Consider the following 24,047-nt stretch of genomic DNA (forward strand, 5'->3'; position numbering starts at 1 on the left):
GTATTTGGAGACCTCAATATTTTTTAAGACTATGAATGGGTCCCCATATCAAATTGTTTATCACTGACCCATTTATGCTCATTACACTACAGACCATTTACACTCAAGTTCAAATACTCACAGATTAGAATGTAGTTAGAAAACAGGCAGAGACATTATAAAAGCAAGTTTTCCCCCACACACAGGAAAAGTAAATTAGTCTTAGAGATAAAGTTCTGTGTTTTTGAAGAACTGTTCATTTCAACAACTAGCAAGAAAACAAAGGAAAGAGAACATTAGCAGAAACTTTGAGGAAAGAAGCCCTAACAAACCAATAATCTCACCAACCTACTTAACTGCTTACCTTGCTCTTCCTCCCTGACCCGCTGGCACTGTAAGTATATATACTTTTTAATGGGCTGTTTTTGAGCAGTTTCAGGTTTACAGCAAAATTCAGTGGAAGATGCAGAGTTCCTGTACAGCTCTGACCCTTGCTCGGGGCACAGCCCCCCGCGGTCAATACCCCCAGATGGTAAAGTGAGGCCCACACTGAACACTGACCTGTTCAGTCTTCTCACAGTGACTGACACGGTTACTGCAGATGATAGAAGCTACTTGTAAAAGTCAGGGTGAGCTGCCGTCGGATTAGTTACAATTAACAGGCTAATGTTTCAGAGAGGATTTCCATGGTGGGAAATGTATGCCTGGGGAGCATGAAAGCCTTGGTGGTGGTCTGGTCACAACTGTCTCAGCCGATCTGCCTCCACAGATCCGCCTCCACAAATCGGCCGCACACAGAAAACCTGACATCACCGAGCCTTCTGTTATTCAAGTGCCTTGTTTATCGAAGTGTGTGAAACGTATATTCTAGCATTAAAGTGCAGGAATGTGAGCCCCCAAAGCACTTGGAGTTCACCAAGCATTCTGGTTACAGTGTAACTGTATTGGTCCCATTGGTCTTAGAGCTCGTCAGAAGCTTGCTGTCTCAGGTAAAGAGAAGCGGGATATCTATTGCGAAAGCACAGGGAGTGGATGGAGGAAGCAGAGACTCAGGCCAGGTAAACTCCCCTCCCTGCTAAGCACACCAGGAGATGGTGATGCGGTGATTCCACTCCAGCTCCCAGGAGGAGTCAGCAGGGCCCGCCTCCTGCCTGTAGGCAGCACCTTCCTTCTCTTCTCCCTTCTTTTCTGCACTTCGTCCTGGGCATCCTCACCCCCCACCTCCAGTCCTGGCAGGAGACCTGCTGAAGGTGCAGGTCAAACCCCAAGGCAGTGAACTCCAGCCCCAGGAGGGGGCCCGGGAGGGGGCCACTCACAATTTGGCGTAAAAGTCACAGAACTCCTTGTAGACCCTGACATCGCTGTGCCGGCGCTGCAGCCTGGACTCGGCCCTCTCGTCCTGGCTGCTGAGACCCCGATGCTCCCCATTACGGGCCGCCGGGGGGACCTCCTGGTCCTCCGGGATGACGGCTGGGCGCAGGCCCCGGAGTGCCATGTTGGGAGCGGCAGGACTGAGGGACAAGGGATGAAGGGACGCAGGACACCCAGGCGGCTCCCCTGGTCACTCCCCCGCACTCCCCTCCCGGTTCCCACACGTCAGCTGCTCCAGGATCATGCAGCCCTTCCGGTCCAGAGCTTGCGGTGGGTCTGGAAACTGCAGGGCCCTCCCCTGACAAAGGACTGGCTTTGTGGCCGCCCTCCAGGGGAAGTAACAGCCGGTGGGGGCGCTGGCAGGAACCCGCTCCCTCCACGGCTCTGGGCAGTGACAGCTCCGTCCCAGGCTCCCGAAGGGGCGCCAGGGAGAGAGCCCGTGTCCAGTTACAACTCCTCCTGTTTGGCCCCAGTCAGCCTGTAAGAGCCTGTAACTCAGCGGCCAGTCCTCCTGGGTCTGCATCTCGGGTAAAGGACAAGGGATGCTCTGCACCTGGCTGTGCTCCTTCCACAGGGTCGAGCACCATCAGCCCTGCAGCGGTGGGGATCTGGGGCCTGGGGAGTAGATGGGGGAAGGGGCAGCCTGTCCAGTCCCACCTCTCAGCCCCTAGAGTCTTCAACACAGCCTGAGGGCATCTCCTGGGCAGCAGGGGGCCACTGTTCTTTTGGGGGGTCTCAGCTTCTTACAAAGTAATTGCCTGTGTTAGTTACTTCCTAACACTATGTGCTGTCACATCAGAACATTAGGAATTTCTACTGTGTGCTTGTAGCGTGTTCTGCAGACCTAGCGGGTATGTAAGAGGTGCCCGACCCACTCAGCACAGGGAGCCTGCGTGTGGCCGGGAGCCACGCATGTTCCCTACAAGATTCACGAAGGTAACAGTGTGTTGCTCCCCAGGGTCCAGAAGCTGAGGGTGGATGGGCAACCACGTGGCACCGATCGGTGGGGGCCGCACGGGCCACCCAGCTGGTCCCTCACATCCCCACCCAGCCACACAGATTGGACATGAGTTATTCCTCCAAGAGGACAAGGGGTAATTTGAGGCCAAATCAACACCATTGCTCAATTTTTATATCCAGGCCTTTTGTTACTTTTAAACCATTTCTGGCACTTAATAATGTCACTCTAAGAAATGCAAACAATTCTTTTAGATTGTGATTGTAACCATAAGAAAACATTTATCTGAACTCCCTTGACCGAGATCACTACAGCCTGCACAGTGCAGCAAGACAGCCTTGAAGCAAGTGGGAAGCTGTTTTAATATAAAACACCTCAAGGCCAGCTTTGAGCAGTGGGCCTGTGAGGTAGTTTCCTGGGTTCTAGGATTCCCAGAGGTTCTCCAGAGGGCTTCCATTGTCTGATCAACCTCCCTCCTCATCATGGCTGACATGGAGTCTCTCTGGCAGATCTCACAGGACAGGTCTGTACCCCAGACGTCCCTGGCATCCATCCAGACTGGAGAGGCTTGTATTTCATGAGCTCTGACCATTTTCTCATCTACTGGGCCAAGTCTTAGTCCCTTAGAGTCACTGTAATAAAACACCACTGGCCAGGTGGCTTATAGAAGTTCACGTGTCACGGTCCTGGAGGCAGCAAGCCCAGGACCAAGGCACCAGGATGGCCAGTGTGGCCTGACCAGGTGAGGACTCTGCCCCTACCCCTGGGTTCTGGCTGGCGCCTCCTCGCTGAGCCCTCCCGTGGTGGAGGGACAGGGGCTCCACGGGTCCCATTCAGGAGACCTTCACACCTGACCTCATGGCCTCACAAGCCTCAGGGGTCAGGATCTCAACATAGCAATTTTGGGGGTGCACAAACATTCAGACCACAGCAGGAGGGTTCAGGACCCAGGCTGAGTGCACCCAACAGCCTGTTGGATGCGGAACCACACGCAGCTCGTCTGCTGCTGAGCTGACCATTCCCGCATCCTGCAATCCGGTGTTCCGCCCTCCCACGTGCTGCACGAAAGGCTGCAAGTCCACCAGCCAAGCCGATGCCATGATTTCAGCCAGAACAAATTCTGCCCCTGATGTAACACCCTGCCCAAGATGAATAACCTGCCCCAAGGTAACAGACCAAGAATGGCAGCTGTTCCTAAGAGCTCAAACAACGAGGGCCTGGACAGAAGCCCGAGCATGTTTGGCAAAGTTAAAAAGCAACTTTTTATAACTGGTACTTTTAAAATTCAAATCCTCTCAAATAATTTTGGAATTATTTGAATTGAATTACATTGAATTCAACTGAATTACATGCATCATTACCAAACATTTCATCTACGTGGGTTTTTAAATTTTTATTTGAGTATAGTTGATTTACAATGTTATTACTTTCTTCCAGACAGCAAAGTGAATCAGTTATGCATATACAGACATTCCCTGTTTTCCAGATTCTTCTCCCATAAGGTAATTACACAGCACTGAGCAGAGCTACATGGCAGGTCCTCATCTACATGGTTGGTAAACACCAAGTGGAACGTGCTGACCGACTGCCTGGGAAACGGACTCCGACATAGAAACGTACAGGTCAATGCTCCCCCTTCTGTGGGTGCAGTCCCATGCTGTTGTTACCCCAGCGCCTGGCAGGAGCTTCCAAGACCTCCGGCTCCAATCCTGATTAAGTTACCACACGGCAGACTGACTGTGTTCACTGTTTCTCTGGGTGTGTGTGCATGTGTGCTCAGTCGTGTTACTGGGTGTGTGTGCATGTGTGCTCAGTCGTGTTAAACTCTTTGCGACCCCATGGACTGTAGCCTGCCGGCTTCTCTGTCCACGGGGCTTCCCAGGCAAGAACACTGGACTGGGTTGCCATGCCCTCCTCAGGGGATCTTCCTGACCCAGGGATTGAACCCGGCCTCTGGCATCTCCTGCACTGGCAGGCGGGTTTTTGTTTTTGTTTTTTTTTTTACCACTAGTTCACTTGGGAAGCCCTCACTCTCTCTCTATTTCACTCAAATGGGAGATTCACTCTGATTTTCCTTTTCTACTAAAACAAAACAACTGTGACATGAAGTAAAGACATTGGTGCTGGCAGGTTCCTTCTCACGCCCCCGTTTCTGGCACAAACGCCCATTTCCTCCACAGGAGGACAGAGGTGAGGGTGGCCAGAGCACAGGATGCTGCTGCTCCCGTGATATTCTGCCCCTTGGTCAGAGTGTTCGCGGCTGCAGAGCAGAAGGAAGCCACGCAGCAGGAAGGGCCAGAGTGCAGAGCTCAGGTGCTCTCGTCCTCCACCAGGTGCAAGGGGGGCTGCACCCCTGTCACCTGCTGTGTAGGCCCAGCCCGGTGGGGGCCTGAGAGGGGTCCTCACACACGGGCCTGGGGATGCCACTCTGGCTCAAACAGGACTTACTTCCAAGTTTATACCTGTTTGTGGCCTATGAGGCATATATCATACACCTGCTTTAATTATTAGAGAAAAGGACACACTGACCAGAAGTAAAGAATGTCCTTGTTAAAGTAAAGGTTAAACGCTGCCCTTCCAGGACGCCAGTGCTAGTCCTCAGACGATGACTCCCTCCCAGGGGCCAAGGCCACGTTGTCTCTGCACGCGCTGGCCTGTTGTTTTTCAACCTTGAAGGAATGTGTCCCTGACGTGTTTAATGGTCTCTGTTCTGACAAAGAGAAAACTGTACTGAGACCCGGCTTCCTTGGAGCAGATTCTCAGTCACCCAAGTGGCTGTCTTCTGGGTTACAGTCCGCAGTTTGGCTCAGAAAGTCACAAGCTTCTCTCTATTCCTATTGTGGATTGTTTATTGATTATTTCCATCAACAGGAGCAAGAGGCACAATCTTTAACAGCAGAAAACTGGGGAATGATGGGCAGGTGGTCAGCCCCCTGGTGCGGACCCTGTGGGCTCTGGGATGGGGGGGCAGACTGCATGGCTCTGTGGGGGGCTGGACTCCCCAACTCCAAACACATGCAGCTTATTACAGATGAGGGACAAGAAGCAGGGAAGACTTACTAAGTCCTGCCACACAGAGGCAGCCCACTGACACCTAATCTCTGCTCCTGTTCAAAACCATACACACTTGTGTTTCCACGAGTGGGGAGGGCTGCTGACAGTCGCCTTGACCAGTGATGATAAAACACTCCCAGCTCTGCAGACACTGTCCAACAGGACAGAGACATGTAGGCCCTTCCTCCCCAGCTTCCGGCCTTCCAGGCCTGCCCACGCCCAGTTCCTCCTGGAAGCTCCTCTGGGTTCTGGCCTGTGCTGGCTGACCTGTGTCTGGGAGCTGTGGAATTCGCGATGCCCTAAGCCTGCTCCTCCTGCAAAGGGGCCAGCCCGCACAGACACGCCTCCCAACCAGGCCCTTAGGCTCCCCCAGCTCCCAGCCAGTGGGACCAGCTCTACCCATGTGAAGTCCCAGGGGACAGGACGGGCCAGCCAGTGGGCAGATATGTCCTTGCCCCAGGTCCCCCGGGATTGGGTGACTCCATCTAAGGGTCCCACCCACGACCTCAGCCTGGCTTCATGCCCTCAGTAACGAAACCCCCTGGACTGCCATAGCAGCTGGAATCTGCAAGTGGCTTCCAGGCCCCTCCCACTGCATCCCCATAGTCACTCAGAAGGGCAGGGTTTGGTTAACCTGAAGAACATGCTCAGAATTCCTCTTATAGGCTGGGCAGATTTTCTTTGCGTGTTTAACGTCTTTCATGGGAAAATGCGCCTGGAGCAGCCCCTCCACCCTCAGGTCACTTCTCTTGTCACTCATTCTGTGACCACAAACACACAGTCTCATTTCTAAATGTCCTTTTTAAGGGATCTACTGTGACCTGAGCAAAACACACAAACTCGAGAAGGTGTTGTATTTCAAACACAGAAGGGCAATATTTCGAGTGAGACTGTTGACTTCAGGGAAAGCCGGGTTACGATGAACTCTTCTGCAGAGCGTCCAGAGCACCTTCACGACCAAGGTGGCCACGACCTGTTTGCCTTCTGGCTCTCAGCTAGGTTCTTATTTTAGTTCTGACTCAGCTGGGACAGCTCCCCTTTCGCTGACCTTTGGTGGAGCTGGAGGAGGAAGCCAGCTGAGTTACTCTGACCATCTGTGACCCAGCTGACTGTGAGGCCAGCCTCCTCAACGAAAAACACAGTGAGACTTTCACGACAAAGGACAGAAAGGAACATTTTTCTCAAGTCAAAACAACCCTTTCAAATTTTAATCTACATGTCTCTCTGCCAGTTGTTTTCTTTTAAACACAGGACATGTTTTCCTGTACATTCTAGCACATTAAGCAACATTTGAAAATACTGGACAAGAGGAAGTGGAGGAACTGAAATATCGTGTTTTCTGATAACTTTAAAAACTTTCATTAACTCCACACTTGGCGAGGGACCTGCTTCATCTATCATGCCCGAGATGCCCCTGAGGTACCGTTGGGGTATGTGAGGGCCGAGCAGGGTATCCGGTGCCAGCTAGCATCTCTCCGTGTCCCCCTCTTCTGGTCCATGCAGCCCCCCTCCTCCCACAAGGCCCCCTACCCACTGGGTGAACTAGGTTTTTGCAGGCAGGTCGCAGGCTTAGGGAGGAAGCTCTCGGCCAGTCCCCAACTTTTCTCAGTGGGCACAAGTCTGTGCTGCTAGAGGAGTGGTGATCACGCCAAACCTAACCGAACCTGACCTGACCTGACTGCAGGCAGGCCCGCCCACTCCTCGAGAGCACCCCTTGGGGCTCTGTTCCAAATCTGGGCACTGGGCCATGGAGATGCCACTCAGCCTGCTGCCCCTTCTTCCTGGCCCCGCCCCCAGTGGGCGTCCTGGGTGGGCAGGGCTGTTCCTCCTGGCCTCCTGCAGCCCCTCTCATCTGAGCCCTTAAGAGTCAGTGACCCATCTTTACAGTGAGCCTTCCTTATTCTGACCTCCCTGTGGATCCTCTCCCCACTGGACCCAACTCACTGCTTGAGGCTGCACTCAGACCTGGATCCAGACAAACACCTACACCTGTGTGTGAAGCTGGGCGGGGAAGGGGGCACATGGTAAAATCACCAGGATCCAGGGAGCTCCCCACCTGTGTCCCTCTGAGCCCGGGGAGGGGTCCCTCTGCCCCTCCCACCCACAAACTCCCTGGAAGCTGCGGAAGGGAGGCCTGTGCAGGGGAAGCACAGGACTCAGGAGGCTGAGTGGTGCCCTGCGGTGTCTTCCACATTTATGACTTAAATGATATAAAAGGGACGTGAGTCTTCCTGACTCTGGGGCCCTAATCCTCTTGTCAACAGAGCTGACGCCAGGGTGGCCGTACACCTGCCTGTCCCCAGTCCACACCAAGCACAGCCAAGCACAAACCAGAACCATCTCTACTTACTGCATAAATGAGAGCAGAGATGCCACCAGAACTGACCTGGCCCAGGACACATGACTGAGCTGGGAAAAGAGAAAGAACAAAATGACCAAGCTTTCAAAGAGCTCAGTTTACCAGGAAAGCCAACTGGAAGATGCACACTGAGAATGGTGCCAACAAATCCCACCTCCGGTGCCACAAACACTCCCGCCAAGCTCTCCGACCAGGAGACCCTGACTTCTAAGTGTCCAGTTTCATAGGAATCCTGCTTGGCAGCTGAGCCAGAACCCCCACCTCCATCAGATCCTCGAATCCCTCCCCCCACCTCCATCAGATTCTCTGCATCTGACTGGTTCCTCTCCCCATCCCCCAAATCCCCATCCCAGGTGATGTCCAAAGCCCTGGCTTGTCTTCAGCAGGAATCCCGTGAGGTTGGTTTGGCTCAATCCCTCTCCCACTACACCGCCCAGCCCCAACGTCCCTCTCAGTAACTCTCCATCGCTGACCAACCCCCGCGTGTGCCTTGGCTGTAAACCCCTACTTTCCTTGTGAGACTCAGAGCTGACTGCACATCTCGGCCCCGCTGCAGGTTCCCCACATTCATCCCAACGGTCCTTCCAGTTCCCTGACAGTACCCACATCTGTGTGTCACCACCCCACCACAGCTCCAATGAAGACAGGTCAGCAGAGTGGTAACTGGTCATTTCTGGGATTGGGCTATAAAGCGCTGTAACTCTCGTCCCCTCTCTGGGGCCACTCACACCCCCACCCCCTTCCAGCCTTAGGAAGAGGCAGATTCCCAGACCCTCAGCACAGGCACTGGCCCACAGGAGATGGGAGATGATCACAATGGTGACTGCAGGCCTGCCAGCAGCAAATCCTGCCCACAGGTCAGATCTGGCTGCCCGGCTGGTTTTGTAAATACAGTTCACCAACACCTGGATTCACATATTCCAAGCCTGCACTCACACACTATGACAGAGAGCTGAGTAGCTATGACACAGACAGCTCACAAAGCCTGAGATATTTATCACTGGCTCTTAACAAAAAGTCTGCCAGCTCCCATTGCTGCTAAGTGCTGGGTAATTTGTTTCTCACAGAAGATAATTAACGCACTCGCTCCTGCAGCATCTTGGGCCTTTCTCTAACATGTGGTCTCTTACGTATCTCTCTCTCTCTGCTTTCCACGCACACTAACTTCTCTGCTAGCAGACAATGAGTATTTCAACCAGCTTCCCCACTCACATCGCTGGCACGTGGCAGGACCTTAACGACGCAGACAGAACCACAAACGTCTAGTGCAGAAAACCCACAACCTGACAGTATATCCTTTAAATACAGCACAATATTAAATTAAGAAGAGCCCAGACTACAATCTGTGCCGAATAGGAATTATTTCCAGCTAAATCACTTACAAGGCATTTCTTGACTGCCACACAAAGAATGATTCCAGATCTAGGAAAATTTTTGATCTTTTTTGGTTATACTTTTATAAAACCTCACTGTCTAAAATACCTGTGGCTCAGTGGTAAAGAATCTGCCTGCCAATGCAGGAGACTTGGGTTCTATCCCTGGGTTAGGAAGATCCTCTGGAGTAGGAAATGGCAACCCACTTGAGTATTCTTGCCTGGAAGATCCCCTGGACAGAGGAGCCTGAGGGGCTACAGTCCATGGAGTTGCAAAGAGTCAGACATGACTTAGCAACTAAATAACAAAACATCAGGTGATCTCCAACCCTGCCTAGATTCAGTTCACTTCAGTTCAGTTCAGTCGTTCAGTCGTGTCCGACTCTTTGTGACCCCATGAATCGCAGCATGCCAGGCCTCCCTGTCCATCACCAACTCCCGGAGTCTACCCAAACCCATGTCTATTGAGTTGGTGATGCCATCCAACCATCTTATCCTCTGTCGTCCCCTTCTCCTCCTGCCCTCAATCTTTCCCAGCATCAGGGTCTTTTCAAATGAGTCAGCTCTTCGCATCAGGTGGCCAAAGTATTAGAGTTTCAGCTTCAACATCAGTCCTTCCAATGAACACCCAGGACTGATCTCCTTTAGAATGGACTGGTTGGATCTCCTTGCTGTCCAAGGGACTCTCAAGAGTCTTCTCCAACACCACACTTCAAAAGCATCAATTCTTTGGCGCTCAACTTTGTTTATAGTCCAACTCTCACATCCATACATGACCACTGGAAAAACCATAGCCTTGACTAGACGGACCTTTGTTGGCACAGTAATGTCTCTGCTTTTGAATATGCTATCTAGGTTGGTCATAACTTTTCTTCCAAGCCTAGATTACTGACATTAGTTTTCACCATGAAACAAAGAATATGTTTTTTTGGCACCTGGAAATGTTACTGAAATTTTCCAGAGAGACACTTTTTTTGTTTTGTTTTGCCACACCGGGGGCCTGCAGGATCTTTGTTCCTCAACCAGGGATGGAACCTAAGCCCTTGGCAGTGGAAGCGCAGTCTGAATCACTCTTGGGGATCCAGTGGTTAGGACTCAGAGCTTTCACTGCTGAGGGCTTGAGTTCAACCCCTGGGCGCAAGCTGCAAGGTGAAGCAAATAAAATAAAATTTGTAAACCACTGCAGAATCTCAGTTTTGCCCCAACAACTTCTGTGTGCTAGAGCTACGAACTAAGGCTGGCAGCAGAGACTCTCAGAGGTCAGCACACACTCTCTGTGCTCTGATTCCTGGTTGGGTCCCAGCTCTGACTCCCTCCACACAGATGCTGGGGCAGGAGGACAATGTTCAGGCAAGATAAAAAGCAGGATATTCTCCTAGTGTTTAGTTTTAATTTTAAGCGATATATTCATTATGACACAAAAATGTCATGTGCGTGTGCGTGCATGCGTGCTAAGTCGCTTCAAGCTGTGTTTGACTCTGCGATCCTATGGATGGTAGCCTGCCAGGCTCCTCTGTCCATGGGATTTTCCAGGCAAGAATCCTGGAGTGGGTTGCCATGCCCTCCTCCAGGGGATCTTCCCCCCAAAATGTCATATTTTTTAGCTTTTAAAATCTATTTTCTCTGGCAAATCTCTATGAATTATCAATGAGGCAGAAAAATTCCATTTTGTTCCAACAGGCATTATAGGAGGTTACCCTTGGTAAATTTTTAACTTTTAAGATATGATCAGGTGTATTCTGACTGTCAGGTAAGAAATCTTAGCCTAAACCTGAGAGAGGCCTAAGTGAGTAGTCAAGAGTTCACACTCTGAACACTCGGTTCCCAAAGTGCCAACCATGGGTCTTCTAGGCCCTTCCTTCTCTGTGAACAGTGCAGCACCCTGTGAGAACACCTCATAGCCAGAAAAGCTGGGAACTGTGAGAGAGGCCAAGCTGGTATAAAGATTCATTATTTTAAATTTATATGGAAATTATTTATTAATAATCTTACCCACTGTGTGTTTGGGAAAGATTTCATAAATAGAACAAAAAAAGCAAAAACTTTATATAAATAAAAAGATGAATAAACTATCAAAATTAAAAAAAAAAAACAAAACACCTCTGGGCTTCCCTGGTTGCTCAATGGTAAAGAATCCGTCTGCCAATGCAGGAGACACAGGTTCGTTCCCTAATCTAGGAAGATCCCACATGCAGTCCCACATGCAACTAAGCCCATGCACCACAACTACTGAGCCAGGGAGCTGCAGTTCCTAGGGCCTGTGTTCTGCAACCAGAGAAACCAGGGCAGAGAGAAGCCCCAAACCACAAGTAGAGAGTAGCCGCCAATCTCCACCACTAGAGGAAAACCCGCGCAGCAACAAGGACCCAGCACAGCCAAAAATAAATAAATAAGTAAAATTATTTTAAAAAATCCTTCTGCTTTTCAAAGAACATTTATAAAAATAAGAAGACAAGTCACAGACTGGGAGGAGATTTTTGTAAAATAGGTATCTGACAATATCTGACCTGTATCTGGAATACATAAAGCACTGTTTCAACTGAATACTGTAAGAAATAATACAGTGAAAAATGGGCAAAAACTGAACGGTAATTTTGCCAAAAAAGATACAGGATATCTTGTATAAATAACACAAGAAACAACACTCAACTTCACAAATGGTGAGAGAAATGCAAGGAGACGTCAGTACATGCTCCAGAAAGGCTAAAAGTTGAGGCCCCAGACCTCAACAAGTTTGGGGGAGGATGTGGAGAGAATGGATTCCTGGAACACGGCTGGCGGGATTACAAAATGGTACAGCCTCTTTGGAAAACAGTTTAGCCATTTCTCAAAAAATTAAATGTGTACCCACCAAACAACCCCGCCTTTCCCTGCAATTGAAAGGAAAGCACAGAACTTGTATGTGAACATTCATGCAAATATCATTTGAAACGGCCAAGACCTGGACGCCACTCAACCCTCAACCAATAAATGCAGTAAATCTATAAGTGGACAACGGCTTAGCAGTCCTGAATGATCCCGAGTCAGGCACCGTGGACTTGTCTCAAAACAATTATGCTGAGTTAAAAGAGCCAAAAGAATACAGAGGGTACATGATTGAATGGTTCTATTTATACACAACCCTAGAAGATGAAAATGCAGCCAGAACGACCACAGTGGCCAAGGGTCACTGACACAGGAGGGTCACCGACACAGGCTGGGACTTGGGGACTTGCACAACCTTGATGGTGGTACTTGTCAAAACTGATCCAGCCACACATTAAACTGTGTATCTACTGAGCTCATTCGTTTCACCTCAACAAAGCTGTTTCTAAAAAACTGCACACTGGGATGATCTTTACTATTTGGGGAAAAACACTGCTATGGGTGGGATTCTGCCCCCTAAAGGACGTGCAGACGTCCTGACCCTGGTACCTGGGAATGTGACCTTACTGGAAATGGAGTGTCTGCCAACTTAACTAAGGTACAAGCTGAGGGTGCACTGGAACAGGCAGGTGTGACACCCACGTGTCTGGTGCCCTTACGAGGGGAGAAAAGATGGAAAAGAAAGAGAGGAAGACGCCACATGGTGACACAGCCACAGGGGGAGTGGACACAGCCACGGCGGGGAGGGGGGTGGACACAGCCACGGGAAGACACACAGCCACAGGGGAACACAGCCGTGGGGGGGGGTGGACACAGCCACGGAAAGGGACACAGCCACAGGGGGAACACAGCCACGGGGGGGTGGACACAGCCACGGAAAGGGACACACAGCCACAGGGGGAACACAGCCATGGAAAGGGACACACAGCCACGGGAAGACACACAGCCACAGGGGGAACACAGCCACGGGGGGGTGGACACAGCCACGGAAAGGGACACACAGCCACAGGGGGAACACAGCCACGGGGGGGTGGACACAGCCACGGAAAGGGACACACAGCCATGGAAAGGGACACACAGCCACGGAAAGGGACACACAGCCATGGGAAGACACACAGCCACGGGAAGACACACAGCCATGGGGGGGGGTGGACACAGCCATGGAAAGGGACACACAGCCACGGGAAGACACACAGCCACAGGGGAACACAGCCGTGGGGGGGGGTGGACACAGCCACGGAAAGGGACACACAGCCACAGGGGGAACACAGCCACGGGGGGGGTGGACACAGCCATGGAAAGGGACACACAGCCACGGGAAGACACACAGCCACAGGGAACACAGCCATGGAGGGGTGGACACAGCCACGGAAAGGGACACACAGCCACAGGAAGACAAAGCCACGTGGGGACACACAGCCACAGGGGAATGCACAGCCACGAGGGGGACACACAGCCATGAGGGGGACACACAGTCGTGGGGGGAAACACAGCCACAGGAAGACACACAGCCACGGGGGCAGACACAGCCATGGGGGAACACAGCCACAGAGGAACACACAGCCAAGGGAGGACACACAGTTATGGGGGACACAGCCACGGGGCAGACACAGCCATAGGGGACACAGAGCCAAGGGAGGACACACAGCTATGGGATGACATGGCCACGGGGGGCAGCCACGGGAGGACACAGCCATGGAATGAGAGGCCAGGGTGGGGTGATAACCAACAAGTCAGACACACTGAAAGACCCCCTGCAGCTGCTGGGGGAGCTGCCAGGCTGATTTCTGACCCCGAGTCTCCACAGAATCACATATTTCTGCATCTGAAGCTTTCCTGGCTGTGTGGTACTTGTTGTGGCAGTTCTAAGAAGCTGATGGGACCACTGATCTGTATGAATGTGAAACATACTTCATGATTATTTCTAAAAGTAGATTTTACATAAGAACATTTGTGTCTAAAGTGGATACCGGCAGTGTTTCTCAGGAAAGCCTTTCACAAGCTTCTGTTCTAAACAGTTTCAGTTTGAGGTAGGAAGAACTTTCATGACTCTTGTGTGCTCTTTAGACACATGTGTCCTGTTGCAGAGCACAGTCTTCAGTTTCAACTCAAAAGGAAAACATCTTCTGGCAGTGAGCAGAGCCAGGCTAGTCTCTGTTTTTTTCTGCCTGAATCCATGATCGTGCCAAGAAAACAACAGGTGTGTGGGGGTCAGAGTTAGCGTGGTTTTGTGCAACTCTGAGGTGCCTGGTGTCACAGGTGCTCAGTCCAACAGCAGCTCATGGGAGGAACACTTGCAGGTGACCCTCTGGGACCCAGACCCTGGTATCCCAGGGTGGCACGGCCTTGACTCTGCACAGAGTAGGTGCTCATCCCCGGTGTCCCTGGGCAGCCCAATCTCAACTCAGCGCACAGTAGGCACTCATCCCTGGTGTCTCAGGGTGGCCCCGCTTCGACCCAGCACACAGTAGGCCTTCATCCCCGGTGTCTTGATTTGGCGCACAAGGAGACATCAGAGGAGTGTCAGCTGAGTGAGTAACCCACACAGGGCAACATTCACACAAAACACTACCTCCTGTTAAGCCAGTGGCGAGGGTTTAACACTGAATAACGGTAGTGATCTTTATCCTTGTTTTAAAGAGGAGCCTCTTGAGGTTCATCTAGGTTTCCTGACCCAGCAGCCTGAACTGGGCGTGTCTAACCTCAAAGTCAGCCCTCCCACCCCTATTATCCGAGGAGCATGACTTGATACTACACACAGACTTCCGAGGTGAAAACCCTGCCTCTCTAGATCGATAGAGGACTTTTTCCTGGCTAAGCTCGCAGTCCTAAAATACACAGTCACTTCCCTGCACCTGGGGACAGAGAAATGGCAGAAGCCCAAATCCCTTCTTATCACCAGGGGACGACAAAGCAGAATCAACAGAAACACGACCCCTCAACCCAAGGCAACAGGCAATACACCTTAAGAATGATTCTTCTTCCGGTGATGTAAACTCCAGACAAAAGAAAATAATCGCATTGTTTCAAAGGCCTCTATGACTACACAGGTAACCAGCCCCTCTGACGTGTAGGTAGGCTCATTCTTGGGGACTCTGGCAACTGTGAAAATAAATCAAAGACGGCTGGTCTCAAATGTTGTTTTATATAACTTTTTTAAAAAGTAAATTCTTTAGGATCTCAAATCTGAAATCAAACTATTTTGGGTAAGTTTTTGCTCTCAGAGCAAGAATAGATTGGAGTTCATTTCAGTGGTCGTGATTACCTGCCTCTCTGGTCAAGCATGATGCGTTCAACATTCCCATGGAACCTCATCCTTATCCCTGGTGGTCCTATGGTTAAGACTCTGCACTTCCACTGCAGGGGCCACGGTTCAACCCCTGGTCAAGGAACTGAGATCCCACAAGTTGCATGGCACAGACAATAACAACAAAAAATCTGTTTAATCCAGTCAGTTCAAAGTTAAGACGACTGAATGCAGCTAAGAGACACACGAAGTCATAGCGAAAAAAATCCAAATAACGTTGGTGTCAACACCGGGCTTCCCTGGTGGCTCAGTGATAATCTGCCTGCAATGCGGGAGACATGGGGTCTACACCTGAGTCGGGAAGATCTCCTAGAGAAGGAAACGGCAACCCCCTCCAGTATTCTTGCCTGGAGACTTCCATGGACAGAGGAGCCTGGCGGGCTACAGTCCATGGGGTCACAGAGTTGGACACCACTGAGCGACTTAATGCTGCAGCTCTCTTCAAATGCAGACAAGAGTGGACAATTTTCAAATAAACGTTTCCCTCCCAAAGTACAGATATTGTGGTAAATTTGTAGACAAATTTAATATGTTTAAAGAGCTTCCTTGTCAATTTTTTCCTTTAAATAAATTAAACTGTAAAAATAAATCCATAGGAGAAAGAGCAATAGTATATAATGTATTTGTTCCTCCCACATCTAAGTGGAAAAATTAAATGCATGAACAGAGGGTCCGCAACACACTGATGTGCTGCCCAGCATAGGTGTCAGGAGCAGGGTTCCCTCAGACAAAGCCGCTACCCCTCACAGCGAACACAGCAGTTTAACCCATAGCTTAATGTGGCAGGGGCTTTTCAGAACCTAAAACCTAAGAAAGAAATTCAGTAGGGGCAACAAAAACTAAAAATGTGTTGTCTGAGGCAAGTTATGGAAATAGAAAACTCCTAAGCTCCTCAGTTACAAAGGTCTGGGGTTTGTGATGTCCTTCCTTCCCTTCCAGGTACATTCAGAAGTTGCTCTGCCTTCCTCTGTGAAATCCATTTCAGTAACAAAGAACCTTCGAAGCCACCCAGACCCCCACCAAGACACCATCCACAAACCTCACCCCTAAAGAGCAGAGAAAAACTCCTCTGAAACGCGTCCTAAGAAGCCAAAGGGATGCATGTCTCCACCGTCCGCAGCTCTACCATTACTGGTAGCGGACTCAGGACTGAGAGAGACCCGCGGAGCTCAGGCTGCCCATCCCCGTTCTCGCGGCTCCACTCACCTGAGCACTTCCTCCCGCTGCCCCGGGAGCCGCAGGCTGTCCGGCCGGTCCCTCCGCCGGCGGTAGAGCCCCGACTGCGAGAGCTCTTTCAGCTGCAAGGCCGTCATGCTCCCGACCCTCCAGGGCCCGCCCCCGACCCCCGACCGCGACCCTCGGAGCCCGGCACCAACGGAGACTGTCCTGTCCCACGGACACACCTGGCCCAGGGAGAGGCCTGGGGCGGTGGCGCCCTGCCCGGCGCTTCCTGCTTCCCCGACGCACCCCCTCACTGGGCCGGGCTTATCTCCGCCTGCACCTGGGGGGGGGGGGGGGCGGGGGGACCTGGTGCTCACGTGTTGACCAACAGGCAAAGCCTGGCGGCGGTGAGCCATCACACTGGCGCCGGCATGAATCCTACCAGCATCGTTCTGATCAAAACCGGCTGAAAAGTCCCTGAAAGGTAGCGACTAGAGGAGGGGCCTGCCCTGTTCTATTTGCCAGGAAACCCACCAACACTTCACAGGCAGCTGCCGGTGTCAAGAAGTGCCTGGTCATCAGGAGCTCATAGGGACATTTTCCTTAAAAAAAAAAAAAAAAGCCCAGTTCTCAAGGCATCAGCTAGTTCCTCCCTCTCCACTGAGCTCTAAATCCTCTTTAGAAAGGAAGGAAGTGCCTTCTTTCCTCCCCCATTAAATGTTACTCAAAAATTCATAACTGAAAGGAAAGTGGTTTCTTCTACCAACCCCCATTCGGGGATTGTCTCAACTCAGGATCGCCTGGGGTCCTTTCACCTGAGATGCCCAAAGTCTACCCAGAACTGTCCTGGGTGCCCAGGAGCCCTGCATGTTTGACCCCAAGTAAGGAGGGCAGGTCTGGTTCCTGGGGTGAAGAGTGTAGGTGGGTGTCTGCAGAATGGGGGACAGACAATAGGGACACATCCTTGTCACCCGGCCCTGCAGGATGCCAGGAAGACAGCAGGCAGCTCTGACTCAGCCTCTTCTCAGGACAGGCCACTCTTGCTCTCGGCCAGCAGCCTGGCTTTGTGGTTCCGGCAATTTCTGTCTGTGTCAGCATCTTCCTGCCAGGATCTCCTCCAGGCTGAGAGCAGAATGGCTCTGAAAGTTCTTTTCACTCCAAGAGTTAAAGAGTTAACATACTCCCCTCTCTAGGACGTTTATTGTGAATCCAAGTATTGGGGCATCCCATGGAAGCAGGGTCTCTTCTTGGTCTCTCTCCTTCACTCAGCACTGCAGCCCTGGCTCCCCTGGAGCTGCGACCCTGATCCCATCGCCCACTAGAAACATGACTTTCTACAGCTGCCATCAAAATGCAATATCCGGTTTTAAAGAAGATGCATTGGGGAAATTAGTAATTGTTGTGTGTGTGTTAGTCACTCAGTCGTGTCCGACTCTTTGCGACTTCATGGACTGTAGCCCACCAGGCTTTTCTGTCCACGGGATTCTCAAGGCAAGAACAGTGGAGCGGGTTGCTATTCCCTTCTCCAGGGGATCTTCCAGGCCCAGGGATCAAACCCGCGTCTCCCACACTGCAGGCAGATTCTTCAAGGTCTGAGCCACCAGGGAAGCCCAAGTAATATTGTTACCACTCTAGATTTAATTAGTGATGAAAGGTAAAAGCAAAGAAGTGACAGGTGTTGCCTTCCCTCTCTCTGGGAGGGGACACAAAACTGGTGCTTGGGAGCCTTGGCATTGGGCAGAGCAGCAGAAGACAGCTGTGTACCTCCTGGACTTTCACTGTCCCGCTTATTCAAGATAAATGCGAGAAATATAGAAGATTTACATATACCTTTCATACAAAGCTCTAGAATCCTACTGAGACCCCCCCCAAAAAAAATACAGAAAAGTTGAAAGTTTACAGTAATAGAAACCTCAAATCAGGACTCCTAAAGTGTCTAATTCTTATAGTTTTTGTCATGACTGGTGAAAAACGCAGAGAAAAAAAAAATCTTTTTTTTTTTTTTACTCTAAGCATCAAAACAGGTAAGACACCTAATGAATAGAACACAATTACTTGTGGCCACTGCAGACACAGAAACTTTAACATAGGACTATAACATAGTTATATGGATATGTCCTATAACACAGGACATATGTATCTATAAGAAAATGTAAATAAGAGAGCTTGATTTTGGTTTTTGTTCATGGTGTTTTCTTTTTTTTTTTAAACTTTTTATTTTGTATTGGGGTATAGCCAGTTATTAACATTGTGATAGTTTCATGTGAATAGCGAAGGGACTCAGCCACACATATACATGTATCCATTCTCCCCCAAATCCCCCTCCATGCAGGCTGGCACATAACATTGAGCAGAGTTCCCTGTGCTGTCCTTGTTGGTTATCATTTCAAATATAGCAGGGTGCACATGTCCATCCCAAATTCCCTAACTGTCCCTTCCCTCCTCCTTAACCCATAAGTCGGTTCTCTAAGTCTGAGTGTCTCTGTTAAGAGAGCTTCATTTCTAAGAGACCTTTTGAAGGTTCTAGGCGGCCCGCTGACAAGGAGAAAGGGCTTGGAAACCAGTAAAGCTGACGAGACAGGAAACACCTTCTGTGTAGGATGAATCCTGTAGGTGATGAGTCTAAGGTTAAAAGGATGTGAACAGGAAAAAAAAAGAACAAACCGAAACAATTCACGGCCTTTGACTTTTAAAATAGCTGTGCTGACAGATAGAAATTTCAATAAACTGATGCTAATATATGCTACCAACTGGGTAAAATTAAATCCCGAGGTTTTGGGCAAAGGTCTTTTAACCACTGTCATTTTACTGACAACAGATTGAGACAGACAGAGCTGTCCCTCTGGCCCAAGTTCACTGGGAGTTGCTGTGCGGGGTGTGCAGCTGGGGTGACCTACCCCCAGCAAAGGTTTCTGTGTGGAAAGAGGGAGGGGGAGTGCACAGGAGGCAGTGACAAGGGCATCTCACGTCCCTGGTTCCTTCCTTTCAAGCTTTTCCACCGAAGTTGTCAACTGAGCCTGGGTGGAGATCAGGGCTATTTAAAAATAGTTTTAAATTTCAAAGGACTGTCTAAGCATCTGGTACTGAGGGAGGCCATGTGGGTGTCTACATGGGAAGTTCATTTCTCAGAGTAGGGCAGTGCTCCCACCTGATGAAGCTCCCGGGCTCCCCGCCCCCACCTTTACTGCCCATCAGCTGCCAAGGAGCTGAAGGTTCATAAACATGCCGCCGAGGGGCACCTCCCAACTCCCACCACAGGGGCGGCTGCTCTGTGAACCTGCCCGCCCGCCCACCGGGCTCTCCTGGGACCTGATGGCTCTGCCAGTTTATTCTCTTAGATGAAATGACTATACAGGAAGGTCCAGGGAGCATCGCACCAGGCCTTGCTCTGCAGGTTGACCTCTGACCCTGGGCCCCACCTTTCGGGGGTCATGGACCATCTGTGAGTCTGATAAAGGTCAGTGAGCCTCAGTAATGACTGTGAGCACAACACTGCCTCCACCTCAGGGCATGGGCAGGGGACTTACAGGGACCCCCCTGCCTTTGGCAGGGGGAGCCCTGAGCTCAACTGCGGCCAGACTCCGGTTCAGGGGAGTTACTGCTATCCTCCTCAACTTCTCCCCACCTCCCAGCTCATCTCTACCTCTGGCCTCACCCTCCTCTCTGTCCTCCACATTTGCAGGAGGTCTTCCCAAACATAAACTCAAAGGTAGTGGAAAACCCTGCAGTGCCCCCTACCCCAGCCAATGCCCCACTCAGTATCACTGCAGGCGTCCCTCTCACAGTGGGCTTTGGGACGAGGGTCTCCACCTGCTCCGCCACCAGATACCAGCCCTCCCAGAGAAGCTGTACAGCTACTTCATCTCTGGTCGACAAGGCCAGGTACACCGTACAGCAGGCATTCCCTAAGTTCTCTTAGTTGGTTTAGTTGTCCAACCAACTGATTCCAAGAGACTTGTCGGTTTATGATGATGCTAAGCTTGAGATGAATGCCCCGGAGCTTTGAAACTCCTAACCCTAACCCTATTTTGCTTCTACATTTAACATGCGACGTTACCTAAGTGAGAATCATAAAGGCACATCCCTTCCATGATTTTGGGAAATGCTACTTTCCTCGCAGAATCCCCGACACTGTGTATATGTAGGGCTGAGCACCTCCCATGAGCATGAACACTTTATTTTGTGAGAAAAACTAGAACACTGGCCCTGGTCTGCCCCTTCAGCTGAGTCAGCGAGGTTCTCAGTGTGCCTGCTCCACGCACTCCTTCAGGCCATGGGGAGTGAAGAGAGCTGGTTAAACCCTCTGCCTTGAAGCATGGGCTGCCAGTGTCCTGCATGGCAGGTTCCTTGGAGGAGGGGGCTGAAGCTGCACAGGCTTCCCAGCCAGCACTGGGTGGGCCCCGGGTCAGGCCCCCTCCCCAGACCGGGAGCCTCAGGCTGCAGACGCCTGAACAGTGGACACTGCCAGGCTGCCAGGCTATGAATCTCCTCGTAGGATGAGAGAAGAATTTTGTTTTGCCAACACTCTGAACTCAGTGGAAACGAGTCCTTTTCAGTTTACATTTTATCACATGAGTAATCACCTTTGGGGTAAGCAAAGTTTCCCTGATGGAGCACAGCAGTCCCCATACTCCCTCCCCCCAGACACTGGCTTTCTTGTCATCCATGAAGGCTCAGACCCCATGTTTCTCATTCACAGGTTCAAACTCAAGTACAGCAGTGTGTGAGAGGGCTGAATCCACCGTCCAGAAAAGAAGTCACCAAAAACACGGTCCCTAACCTGTTTGCCAGTCCGAGAGCGCCCCTCCTCCTCTTGGGGAGCCTCGATGATGAAAGTCATCCATCAGAAACAGAGGGGGCGGGGATGAGATTAGAGAGTCAGGCGGGGGTGGGGGTGTGGGGGGTTGTTTCTCAAAGGTCTCTTTATCCTAAGAGCCTGGGAACCACAGGGGCCTGAGAAGATCAAACTTGTTTTGCAAAGACCCCTCTCACACACCTGGGAGCCAGGAGGCCTAGGCTTCAGAGGAGAGACCGGGGGGAGGGCATTTAGGGAGAGGAGGGGGTGAGGGGGGTGACGGACCAGACAGGGAGCCAAGGCTGCACCCCTTCTGCCTCAATCCTGCCTGTGGAAAGCCAGCATTTAAATCCACTTTGAATCTAAGATTTTCAAAAAGTATTACAAAAGAAAAGGCTGGGACACAGACAGACGTGTCCGTGTGGTGCTGTGTGCGGAGCTTATGTACTGCTCACAGCTCACAGTCCATCCAGCATTCATCCCGGTCCCACCAGCCATGGATCATCACTACCCTCGCTGTTCAAAAGAGGTGACCAAGTATCAAAGCAGGTCGGTGTCTAGACAAGCACAGCCACCAAGGGGGCGTGTGGAGCAACACTTGGCCTCGCTGCTGCCCCTGGGCCCAAGCTCAGGCCCACTAGTCAGCAGGAGGTCTGCCCTGAGCCTCTCAGGTGGACAAGCCCACCCAGGAGCTCTAGGGACACACAGTGAAGGGCCTAGGGGGAACTGTCCCCAAATGTTCCTCGAAGGCAGATGGACTACTCTAAACTAAAGGTACTTAAGAATGGTGGATGCAACAGGGACACTGTGACCCCTCCTCCATCACCCGAGGCAGGAGCTGAGCCTCCATAAAGGATGTGCTTATCAGTGGACAGAGAACCTGAACAAACAAACCCTCAGCCTCTTTAGGGGACCAACCCCGGGCCAAACTGCTCAGATTCTTCACTAATTGAGCATCCAAAGCCTGCGCTTCTTTGTTCTGTCACGTGTGCATGCGTGCTAAGTCGCTTCAGTCCTGTCTGACTGTGCAACCCTACGGACTGTAGCCTGCCAGGCTCTTCTGTCCATGGGATTCTCCAGGAAAGAATATTGGAGTGGGTTGCCATGACCTTCTCCAGGGGATTTTCCTGACCCAGGGACTGAACCCAGGTCTCCTGCATTGCAGGCAGATTCTTTACCATCTGGGGCTTGCCTGGTGGCTCAGCTGGTAAAGAATCCACCTGCAATGTGGGAGACCTGGGTTCGATCCCTGGGTTGGGAAGATCCCCTGGAGAAGGAAAAGGCTGCCCATTCCAGTATTCTGGCCTGGAGAATTCCATGGGCTGTATAGTCCGTGGGGTCGCAAAGAGTCGGACACGACTGAGTGACTTTCACTTTCTTTACAATCTGAGCCACTAGGTAAGCCCCTCTTTGTCCTGGCAACTGCTTTCAAATTTGTTTCTTTGTCTAACGAATATAAAAGCCACCTTCTTTGGCCACATTTTGGGTCCCACTTCTGTGAGACCTCCGTGCGCAGGAATTAAGACTTGCCTCTTCGTCTCCTGTTCATCTGTCTTGTGTCAATTTTACTATCAGTCCAGAGACAAGAACTCCAGCGGGGTGGGAGGGTGTCTCCTCGCCACTGCAGGCACAGGAGCCCTGAGGACACCCCCAGACTAAACACAGGCTGGAGAGACTGAACCACATCCCCACCCCATCCCCCGTCCCACCAGCCCCATTCCCTCCCTGGAGCCAGGACCCCAGTCGACCTGGATGAATGTGGTGGATGGGTACCAAGGGTACAAAAGGAGACCAAGGGCACTGACACGGACTTTCCTCCTACAGTTTCAGGAGAAAAAGCCAGTGGACAGAGTCAGACGTGAACCTTTGATGTCACTGGATTCCTGGACTGCTTGGAGACCATCTCCCTTCAGGGTGTGGTGAAGACTCGGGCTTCCAAGAGTTCAGGGAAAAAGGCAAAGATTCTAAAGAAAACAAGTTTTCTCAAGACCAAGTGTGTTGTTGAACAGAACAGGGGACTGAGGGGGGCCCACGCCCCCAGCTCCTGGTCTGCAAGCCCTCTATTGACAGCCTCCTCAATGTCTGTCAACAGAAAAACAGATGTAACATGTTGTGAGTTCTTCATTCAACACCGGACAGCTACAGAAGAGAGTAAAAGTAAAGTGAGAGTCGCTCAGTCGTGTCCGACTTTTGTGACCCCATGGACTATACAGTCCATGGAATTCTCCAGGCCAGAATGCTGGAGTGGGCAGCCTTTCCCTTTTCCAGGGGATCTTCCCAACCTAGGGATCGAACCCAGGTCTCCCACATTGCGGGCGGATTCTTTACCAGCTAAGCCACCGGCCCAAGAATACTGGAATGGGTAGCCATTCCCTTCTCCAAGGGATCTTCTTGACTCAGGAAATGAACCAGGGTCTCCTGCATTGCAGGCGGATTCTTTACCAGCTGAGCTACGAGGGAATCCCAGAGAAGAGATAGCTCACTAAAGCTTCACAGATAACCCATGAATGAACCAAGAACAAGGCTGAGAGAAAAGCCCAATTTGCATAGTAACGCAGATGATACACATTATATAAAATCTGAAACAAAATAAACAAGGACTTTCCTGGAGGTCCAGTGGTTTAGATCCCCTGCTTCCATTGCAGGAGGCATGCGTGGCTTTGATCCCTGGTTGGAGAAGATTCTGCATGAAAAAGAACAAATAATCCTTCGCAATGCTGGACACCTGATGTGAAGAGCCGATTCGCTGGAAAAGACCCTGATGCTGGGAAAGACTGAAGGCAGGAGAAGGGGACAATAGAGGATGAGATGGTTGAATGGCATCA

At 51.0% G+C, this 24,047-nt stretch overlaps 1 protein-coding gene across 8 annotated transcripts in view; it reads right to left on the bottom strand.

Annotated features, from left to right (window-relative positions):
* The window catches only part of LIMS1 (LIM zinc finger domain containing 1), an 82,783-nt gene that overhangs the window by 15,829 nt on the left and 42,907 nt on the right, over positions 1-24,047 (bottom strand). The window contains exon 1 of one of the 8 annotated variants that reach the window (XM_061432526.1): positions 16,473-16,724. The exons of 4 other annotated variants lie outside the window; for them this stretch is intronic. In XM_061432526.1, coding sequence (XP_061288510.1) covers positions 16,473-16,579 — 107 coding nt within the window. In that variant the 5' untranslated portion in view covers positions 16,580-16,724. Of the gene's footprint in view, positions 1-1,295; positions 1,767-16,472; positions 16,725-24,047 lie in introns of those variants that run through there. 3 more of the 8 variants (XM_061432528.1, XM_061432525.1, XM_061432527.1) reach the window with 3 other exon arrangements.

The sequence above is a fragment of the Bos javanicus genome, chromosome 11, assembly GCF_032452875.1.
Source record: "Bos javanicus breed banteng chromosome 11, ARS-OSU_banteng_1.0, whole genome shotgun sequence".
Taxonomy (NCBI): domain Eukaryota; kingdom Metazoa; phylum Chordata; class Mammalia; order Artiodactyla; family Bovidae; genus Bos; species Bos javanicus.